At 29.1% G+C, this 10,917-nt stretch overlaps 1 protein-coding gene across 4 annotated transcripts in view; it reads left to right on the forward strand.

The window, feature by feature from the left end:
* Positions 1-10,422, forward strand: part of LOC143255122 (zinc transporter ZIP10-like) — a 31,913-nt gene extending 21,491 nt beyond the window's left edge. For 3 of the 4 annotated variants that reach the window (XM_076510307.1, XM_076510309.1, XM_076510308.1), the window contains 7 exons: positions 631-800; positions 1,282-1,452; positions 1,906-2,047; positions 2,981-3,427; positions 4,713-4,793; positions 6,580-6,767; positions 6,914-10,422. In XM_076510307.1, coding sequence (XP_076366422.1) covers positions 631-800; positions 1,282-1,452; positions 1,906-2,047; positions 2,981-3,427; positions 4,713-4,793; positions 6,580-6,767; positions 6,914-7,060 — 1,346 coding nt within the window. In that variant the 3' untranslated portion in view covers positions 7,061-10,422. The remainder of the gene's footprint in view (positions 1-630; positions 801-1,281; positions 1,453-1,905; positions 2,048-2,980; positions 3,428-4,712; positions 4,794-6,579; positions 6,768-6,913) is intronic. The other variant, XM_076510310.1, reaches the window with a different exon arrangement.
* The last annotated feature ends 495 nt before the right edge of the window (positions 10,423-10,917 follow it).

A 10,917-nucleotide genomic window follows, 5' to 3' on the forward strand; every position in this document is an offset into this window, starting at 1 on the left:
AGCTTATGTTTCCCATTGTTTTATCCCAGTTTGCCACTGGTAGTAGCTCTCAAGGTGTATGGTTTTGTATTTGTCATTAATTATTTTTGAACCTATATGTTTTCCTATTGTCATAGCTTATATTCAAACGTTTGCTCATAGATTTTTATGGATGAGGGTAGAAAGCAATGTTATATTCTGTATATACAAGTTTAACAACTTAAACTACATTTGTAACAAAAGAAAAGGAAGAGTGATCAGTTAACAGTTGTAAGGACAGCCTTATTTTGTGTTGCATACTAATATATCTTTTGTAATTACTGTTGATATTGCATTTATAAATACTACCAAGTTTGTATTTGTTACCTTTTTTATTTTTTGTGATAAAAAAGCAACATCTTTCTATATTGTTTGTAGTAAGTTAAAATAGAAGTTATTCAAGCAAATTAAAATATTTTTATTATTCACTGCATTAACCCAGTGACTGCTGGTTCTTCACATAGGGTACAATCTACCTCTGGCTGTTGAATGCAAGTGTGCCATATATGGTAAATGGCTTGCAAAAATTCAGCTTTCTGTAGTCAGTGGGTTAAGAAAACACAGTAAACTTCTTATAGGTGCTAATCTTTCATAATTTTCTTTTTATTCTAGTTTGGGGTTACGCTTCTATTGCTGTAATGAGTATTAGTTTATGTGGAATGTTAAGTGTAGCAGTCGTTCCCGTCATGCACAAGTGGTTTTATCATGCATTGTTACAATTTCTGGTTGGCTTGGGTGTGGGGAGTTTATCAGGAGATGCATTTCTACATTTGTTACCTCATGTGAGTAAATGTCATTAATGGAAATATACCAGTGCTTTTACATACTAACTGTTTCCTCCTCAAACATTCATGATGTTAAAGAAACACGTAGGTTTAAGAAGTCTTGATAGAAATTAATAAAAACTCTTTAACCTGAGTGCATTTGAAAGTCAGCCTTTTCTCTTCAGGAGTAAATTTTTATTCATTTATTTTAAGACTTCTCATTAAACAACTATTCATAAACATGTTTTGATTCTTTTGAGTCTATAAGAGGAATATAAAATTTGACTTATTTTTAAAATTTTTAATGAAATACTTTAGGTATTTTTTGTCGTTTTACAAAAGTTTGTGAAAAGGAATTTTTCTCAGTTTTATATTTTCTAACATGCTTGTAACAAAACCCATTTAATTTTTAGAAATGACATTTTTTGAGCTAACAAATTTGTTGTACATTGGTGTTATAAAAGAAGTTGTAATATTTGTTGAAACTTTAATTTTTCAGGCAATAGCAGGAGAACATATTCACAGTCACACAGAAGAGCATTACACAAATGAAGAATCCATTCTGATATGGCGAGGCTTGATTGCCCTGATTGGGATTTATATGTTATTTGTTGCAGAAAAGTCATTAAACATGTTTACTGGTTATTGCCAAAAAAAAATGAGTACCAAGGTATTGTTATTGATGGTTTATAACCAGTTTTACAGAATTTTCCTAGCATTTAGTAATATTTTTGAGTGTTAGTTACAAATATGACAGTGATCTAAATTTTTCTTTTCAATTAGTTGTGTAACTGTTTCTTATTTTTAGTTGTTTTTGAGAATTGTAAACAGAAATTAGTTCAACAGGTCTGAGTTTTTGAAATGTAACAGGTGACTGATAACTTACATTTTATAAAAGTGCTTTAGAAAGTGAATTTATTATTAAAGCTTTTGTACTTTTTCTACATATGTAAACAATAGTGAAGTTCTTAATTTAGATTTGACTCATCATATGTTTCATTGCCTCCCCAAGACTGATGACCTGTATGAATATGTATTTCAGGTATGGAAAATTACGGTAACAGCTTTTATTTCAGATGTGCTTGTAGTCACTTGATGTATGTGCTTTCTTTTTTTTTTTCAGGGTGGTCAGTTGCCTAATTTGCTGGTTGTGTTTCGTAAAATAGACCGAGAACGCTGTCAAGCAGTTGGAGAGAAGTTATCTCATCACAGACAGAGCTCTTGTGATTACACTACAGATCCTGCTACTCTGAAGGACCTGGAGAGTATGGTTCTTCATAGTTTCTCAGATATAGTGTATTGCATGTTATTGTTCAAGTTAGCTTGCTCATTCCTTTATTACTCCATTCAAGACCTCAGTCAGAGGTAGTAAATCCATGGAAAAGTGCAGTGATTAGTTTTGAAAACTCTTATTATCTGTTTTTGTTTAATTATACACCACTTTATTTGAACCTATTAATGATCTTATTTCCTTATTACTGTGCTGTGTAATTGAGACTGCATTACACATTTCACATAATTCTTTGTTTTCAATACCCAGGATAAGACCTTAGCAATAGAGTTACTGTTAATTGCATTCTAGAATTGATTACTAATAGGGCTAATGAATCATGTTGGCTCTCAAACACCAATTATCTTCATTATTGCTATTAATCTACATATTACTGCTAGTCATCTGCTTACTGATTATAGGCTTATACACCATAAGCCTGACACCCAAACAAATTGTTTTGTAGTTATTACACTTTCTAATCTAAATAAATAATTTTTAGCTGGGATTAAAATAGCTTTTTTTATTTAATGAAAAGTTTTATTAATACAAGATCAATGAGCTATGTTGTGGCAAAATGTCTCAGGCTACCTATTCACAACTTTGTGGTAAGACATGAAAAGGTGAGATGTTTCAAATATCAGACTTTTGTGTGATTGTTTTGATTTCACCAACATATGAGAGTGGTTAACCTGCTCACAAATTTTATAATTTTGTCACATATGTTCAGTAAATTATATATTTTATTTTATAATAATGTGTAAAAGGTCATTGCAGTTAATTCAATAAATATAAGTATATATTCCTAATCTGTAATAATATATTCCTTGTATTGGCTTTAAAAAGTTTCTTTAGTAGAACTTCAGTTTGGTACCAAAACATTTCATCCATGGTCATATGATACCTTCTTGGCCTTTAAAATGTTTAGAATTACAAGCTTATAAAGAAGATGGAAAAGAGAAAGAAGATGAGAGGTGTTGTGAACAACTTACCAAGAAAGATTCATTTATTCACTTTGATGATAACTCTTTTACTGTTGATCCATGTGAAGCTACTCATGAAACCTCTAACTGTGATATATCAGGGTTCATGGAAAAGAAGAAAGTTGAGAAAAGAAATTCTCTCTCACCACTGGATGACAATTGTCATGTGATGATGGAGAAAAACATACCTGCTGAAGAGGAATGCCACAGAGAGACATTGGTATTTCGTCATGATTCCACTGACCACAGCTATGTGGTCACAATGACTGACCATCATCACCATCAGGGAATGCATGGACATAACCATGATATACCTTCTTCTGTATCAGCTGTTGCCTGGATGGTAATTATGGGTGATGGGTTCCATAACTTCTGTGATGGAATGGCAATTGGTAAGTTTAATGTTTTTTAGCTTCCCATCATAAGCTGTGCTATTTACTGATATACTAGCCATCAGTCAGTTCAGGCTTAAATACATGTCTGCACTTATCGAGAATTATGGTTACCATAGCCTCAATGATGAACTAGTCATTGCTAAGTTTCGATTTTGGATGTGTTATGTTGACTAGTTGATTACACATTTAATATAAGTGTAAATTATTATTAATGATGATAGTATTCACAACCTTCATATCAGTCTAGCCAATGAAGTTTTTAAAGTTTGGTTTTATATTCTGTACTGATAACTGAAGTACTATCTCTCAAAGTTTCTGGTTTAGTATGAGTGATAATGTGTTTGTCTTGTATAATCAATGACAGTTGGATGGTACTAAGTTTGGATACAATGTTGTGTTGTGGGCTATGGAATGTACAAATTGTACACATGAACTTTCCATTTTCAGATTGCTTAATGGTTTTTATATTTATGGTTAATAAACTGTTGATATGTGTTAGGTCTCTTTCATACATTGTTTATGCAGTTCAGCTTTTAGCAATAAGTTTCATAATTTCTGAAAATAAAATAATGTTTAAGAAATGTATGAGTTTTTGATAAAGTAATAAAAATATCGAATTTAAAAGTTGAAATTTAAGACAGAATTTTTACATTATTTAAATATTAAAGTTAAATTTAGTACATTAAAAAAGTTTTTAATTTTTTCCATTTCTTATAATGAAGAGTTGTCTGTGATGCTGCAAAACTAGTGAAGTGATAATTTTGGTAAATTGAGAAACATTTTGTGAAAAAGGATTCAGGTTTTCAATCTCTCTCTCTCACACACACACACACACACACACACACACAATATATAGAAAGAGAGGTAGAGAAACTGAAAGGAAGAGAGATTTTTGAAGTTTTTGAATATGATTGGTTTAACTATTATTAAGACTTTTATAGCTTAACATTGCATACAATAGTTTTTATAATTTCTTAATAGCTTCTGTAATGTTGATGTAAATAAACAGTTTACAATTGTTGATGTTTTATAGATATATATATATTTAAGGATTCTAATTATAATCAAAAGAAAGATATAAAGGACCAGTAAAATGATTAGGATTTTGTGGATAAATATCAGATTAGGCTTATTAAAATGCATATTCTCTAAATTTAGTATTTTTCTTTCAAGAAGAAAAGGTAAAATACTGTATGTAATTTTCTTCTTATTAGACAAAAGTGTTTTAATTTGCTACATGTTTTGTTTCACATGTTACGAAAAATATTCCTGGAATTTGTAGGTGCTGCATTTTCCTCTGGAATGTCGAGTGGATTAAGTACAACAGTTGCTGTTTTCTGTCATGAACTACCTCATGAACTGGGTAAGTCTTTTTTACTTTAAGACACTAAAAGATTCACATAATGTAAACTAAACATTCAATTGGTATTAGTGTGAAATATTTGTACAAACCTGTTGGTTTGGTTCATCTTTTGAGGAATTACTGGGACATTTAGTGTATGTAATACTAGTACAAACCAGTTGGTTTGGTTCATCTTTTGAGGAATTACTGGGACATTTAGTGTATGTAATACTAGTACAAACCAGTTGGTTTGGTTCATCTTAAAAAAAAACAAAACTGATGGAATGATGCAGGTGCTAAGTTTCTGTTTAAGACTAAGATAAATTATCGTTCAATGTGGTTTTAATTGAATAATTTTCCTCTGTAATCTTTTCATCAAAAGCTTGCAGTGTCTCTTCACAAGCTGGATAATAGTTCATGGGTTATGACATCATCACACTTAACATATTCCATACAGCAGGTGTCCACATCTGTGAAGAATATTCTACGGTTGGATATGTCCCATCTGATAATTTTTGGTTGTTTTTTTCTACTTGTGTCTGTGACCTGCTTCTGAATGATGTTTCTGATCTCTGATGCAAGTTAATTTGGCCTGAGGATGAACTAACTTTATTTTGTTCTTTTTCTTTTTTCAAAGTGATTTAATATTAAACATGTGTGACTTATCTGTTACAAGTAATATAACAGACTCTTTTCTACATGTTTCTTTCTTCTCACACATGTTTGCTTTTCAGCATATTTTTTTATTAGTTGTGAGGACATTTCCCCACTTAAATATTTTTTGACATATGTTTTAAAGACAGTGTTTAACAGCACACTTCCCAATCTTTTAACCTGAAGGACAAGTTAAATAGCATATGCAGTTTTTATGCAAAACATTATGAAACACAATATAAAGGCCTTCATTTTAGTCCTGTAGCTGTTTCAAAATATATATAATTTTCTTTCTTCTCATAATATTTTAGTGACAAACCAACTTTAGTCCATGAATTTGATTGAGAATCACTGTTGTAGGGCATTTTGTCTAAAACAGGTGTCATAATGTCATATGTAGATACAGAACTACTAGTCTTAATTCACTAAGTAGGTACTCTTTAATCCATCTTTTCACCTTTTATCCATTTTTAATTTTATTACTTATTCGATCCTCTAATGATCACGTTTTACCAATACCTTTGTTTTTATACTGTTTTGAAATGTGAACAATTTCATGTATTGTAATGTTTATTTTATGAAACAAACTTGGTTAGTTTTATTTACACATTTTTCTTTTTTTCATTTGAAGTTCTATTTGCATCACATGGTTTAGCTGCTATTGTCTTAACAATTAACTCAATAGCATAAATTTTGTTTGTGTATTTAGATTCAACTGGGTGTAATTATTTAGCCAATTCCTTGAGATCTTTAATAGAGTTCATAGGCATTAGATGTTGATTTGTGGTGCATATTTCCAAATGAATAACTTGTTGTGAAAGGGTTAGATTTGGACAATGTGTGGACACTATGAATAGTTTTCATGGAAAGCCAAATAGTCCTTTCTAAGAAGTGTTTGCTCAGAACACATTATGGTTATTTAACAAATATATAGTTCTCGTGAAGTTGAGTCTAGACATTAACTTACTTCATGAATCAAATGGTCAAAAACCCATTGAAAGTTTGGTTATTAGTCAAAAGAAAATTCAATATATGTAGTACTCAAACTGTTGTAATTTATTGAGAGGTTTGTACTTGTATGTTACTTCTATTTTTGTTACATTTTTCTAATATAATTTTAAAGATATTTACTCTGTATTTTTCATGTTCACAGGCGATTTTGCCATGTTGTTAAAAGCAGGGATGTCTGTGAGGCAAGCCTTGTTCTATAATGGAATTTCTTCTTTCCTCTGTTTTTTTGGAATGGTGATTGGTTTGGCCATTGGAAATATAAGTACAGCTAGTATGTGGATCTTTTCTGCAGCAGCTGGAATGTTTCTCTACATTGCTTTAGTAGATATGGTATGTGTGCTACGTTTGTTCACAACTTTGTGTAACTTTTCCTTTTAATTGAAGAATTTAGAACAGTTTATTGATGTTGATATTTCTTCCAACTACTTGTTGTAAAGTATTAGTTCTTATATGTTTGGATATTTTTTTTTTCCCAGCTTCCTGAACTTAGTGCTAGTCCAACCCAGCTCAAGAACAGAAGCAAAAACCAGTTAATCATCCAACTTTTAGGGATATCGTTTGGTATAACCATTATGTTGGTTATAGCACTGTATGAACATGATTTGATGCAACTTATTAGTTGATATACTTGACCTCCAGGTGTCTGTATTTTTGGGTATGTAGGGGGTTTCCAGATAGCGAGTATGAAAGTAAGGGAAATTATAAAAAGTACAAGAAGGTAAAAATTTGAAAGCCAGTATCTTTAAATGTTAAATAATGCAATTAAGTTACAAAGAAAGTGAAAAGAGTCACAGTATTAAAGGTGATTTTGTGATTTATAGACATGACATTTTTCTAAAATATAAAACACTTTAGAATCATTACAGTTGATTTTGTTTTCTTCACATGACTCCTTCTGCTGGCTGGATATGTTTGTATGTATCTTACAACATACTATAAAAAAGTTTGAAATAATATCTTGTAATTAAAAAAAAAATGCTCCAAATGAAATAAAATTTATGTACACATTCAAAGAAGTATGTACAGTTTTACAGGTGTATGCAAAATGTGTAAAGAGAACAAATGTGAAGAGATAAGCCTTAGAAAATTCAAGGATAAATATAAAAGGATAATTTATAAAAGAAACATTACATTCATAATGTCATTTCACAATCTTTGTGTAAAAATGGTAAAAAACGTTTAACAATGATGAGTTAGGAGGAAAAAGATTGAATGCAATTCAAATTATCTTTTTCAAATCTAGGAATTTTTCAGCATTTCATGGTTAAGTTAATGCTTCTAACAGTTATAAGTTCATAAGATTATCTCAGATAAAGCTAGATGTTCTTGACTAGTGCACCCATCTATTGTGAAGTTATTAATCCTTTTTTTAAAGTTCTATCAGTGGTAATAAAAAAAATCATCATAATATGATTGCAAGTTTTCTGATGCTGCACTGAAATAGTTTAGTCTATAGTTGTAAAAACTAATAGTATATATGTTTAAAATCAATATACACACACACATATATATAATCTGAACATCACTATAATTTCTACAAGAACGTATTAAGTTCTTAATATATACTGGCCATTAATTGTCTTATGTTAAAAATGTAGGAATGCAATATATTTATAGGAAACTGGGAATACCACAACCAGAATAGAAATAGGAACATGAGTTACCATAAACTTATTTTAAAGGATTTTTTTAAGACCTAAAGTAAGAACTCACAAAAAAAAAGAAAATTAATATTGTATGATAAATTAAGTCTTCAAGATTATTGCTTGGGTGGTAAAATGTTCTAAAAATAAAATAATTTAGTTCCTGTTTTGTATTAATTAACATTAACTTGAAAATACTGTTTGTTTTATAACTTGCAAAGTATTGTAGACCTGAATTTTAAAATCCTTTCTATTTTCAGTTTTTCTTAAAAGTTTAGGAAAATTCAATGAAATAATGGAAAATACAAGAAATGTATAGAAATATGAGACATTTTTATTTGATGTCCTGCACATAAAGTTTTTTTTTTAAATGCTTTACTATCAAAAGAGAAAAAAGAATTGAGATAGCAGAAAAGTAAATAAAAAAATGAGGTAATAATTGATGACTAAGCCTCAAAGTTTAGAAATATTTATTTTTTAAAAGTGCATTTTCTGGCAACTTTCTGTTAGGTAAGTTTCTTGAAAGTAAATATTTTTGTGATATCAGAGGTAGAAGCCAAGTTTAGGCCAATAATGAGTAACATGAATGAATTACTTTTGGATTTTGGATAAATTACTTTTCTTTGTAGCACTGTTTTCTTATTTTTATGCTACTCTCAAAATATAAAAAAGCTGGATGTTGAAATGTATTATTATTTTGAATTTTGAGAAGATATTTTTATCTGATTCATTGCTTTACAACCACATACCAAGACATGCTACATGGGTACACATGTACTCCTACTCAGAAAACATTTACATCCTACTTTAATATATAGCCCTTGGGTGTAAAATATATTTATCTAACTCTATATCAATACAAAAAAATACATACTTGCAGATAAGAAATATTTCTAAGTATGGTACTGAGAGTGTTTGCTTTAAAATCTTCACTTGTATTAAAGTTTTGTATTTACCATACATGTATACTGTAGAACAGCCTTTAGGTCTTGGATGTACCAAGAATTATTAAGATTTAATCCATTTTGGATGTATTTACATCAGTTTTCATCTGAGATTCAATTAATACTTAATACTTTTAAGAAACTTCTATTTATAACAAGTGCATTGTGGGAGAAAATTAAATCTTGATAAGGTTATAAGGTATTTTTCTCTTTGCACGAGATGTTCTCATTTAAGTACATCTTTGTAGAACTGTATATGCCATCAAATAATCATTATTCTATTGAACATATTTTCATAATATTTTGGTGACTTACACAGATAATTATTTACATTGACTCCAACTTCAAACATTTAAAATTAGCTCTTAATAAAAATATTGTTTTTTACCTAGAAACTTGTTCAATTTTCTTGCACCATTGTTCTTACTAATGTAGATTCTTCTCCAACACTGTTTAATGTTTGAATTGGTTTTCTGCTACAACATGCTGAATAAACATTTATTCACACTAAGTGTTATGCTTTCTGGAAAAAGAAAAGGTATTGAAAATGTTATAAAGTACATATGTTGTTTTTACGTTATTTGTACAATTTAATTTCTTGTTTTATTGAATCATCAGTATGTTTTATATCTTGGAAAAACTTCTACTTTTGAATTTTTTTTCTCCAGTTATTTTTTGTTTGTTAATGCTTTTACTGTATATTATTGATATCTTAGACTTTTGAAGTCTGTTTTCTGTGTATAAAACTTTCAAGGAGCTAGAAGGAAGATGGTTTATTTCTAATTAAAATTGTTCATGAATATTTACTCCTTACTCTGCAATATATAATTATCAGCAAGTTGTTTGTTTCTGTAAGAGTCAGAACAAATGATATAACCTAGATGTCCTTAAGGATGATTGAACAAAGAAAAGATAATTTGTGATAGATCAAATGCTTTGCTAATTTTATTATAGTTTTTTGTACAAAAATACATTCAAATAGTAGATAATAGAATCATAAATTTTTTACAATAGCAGATCACTTGTTAATTTTTATGGCTATGTGAGAGTGTGTAAGAAACAAAAGTGATGCATTTTATTAACAAATATTAATTTGTTAGAAATGTTTTGTTATTAAGAAATAAATAGGTATGAAAATTTAAAACAAAATTATGAAAACTTGATATGCAACCTATAAGCTAATAATCAGGGTTGTTCATATGAAATAATTGCCATTAAAAATTTTGTGGCAAGATAAAAGGTACATAAAGGTAATGAGAAATTTGAAATGAATTTTATGTAAGATTAAAAAATAGTTTACTTTAAATACTGAAGGTTATCAGTATTTATATAATAAAATTTCTTTGTACTTTTTATTATTCCATATGTTTTTGTTTGAAAATATACATATGATCTTAACAGTGTTTAAGTGTCTTTACATTTTTGAGTTATTTCAAATCTCACATTTTTAATCTGGATTTGTTTGTTTGAAAATTATTGAGTTACTACTATTCTCTGCACTTTCTTCTGTCATGTTCAGTAATATAAATTATTTGGAAAAGTAATATTTTGATTAAATGTCAATCCTCAAAATTCAAATTATACTAATACAGCAACTTCATGCACAATCTAAAAATTTGTTATAAATATTCATTTCACTATCCCAAAGTAAGCATCATATTTCAGCTTATAGACTATACTACCAGCTGTGTTATGATAACAGTCCTCCATGTAAAACTATTGACCAAAATAAAAATTTAAATGCCAATCTTTTATCTACAAAACAAAAACAGTTAAGTTGTCTAACAAGTTAGGATTAGAAGGCAAATGAAAAGAGTAACAAAATATTCGTTTTAGTTGGAATTGTTTTGTCTTCAGTAATACCCCAATTTATTTCAGGTGCACTTGTAGGTG

This window comes from Tachypleus tridentatus, chromosome 7, assembly GCF_004210375.1.
Source record: "Tachypleus tridentatus isolate NWPU-2018 chromosome 7, ASM421037v1, whole genome shotgun sequence".
Lineage (NCBI taxonomy): Eukaryota > Metazoa > Arthropoda > Merostomata > Xiphosura > Limulidae > Tachypleus > Tachypleus tridentatus.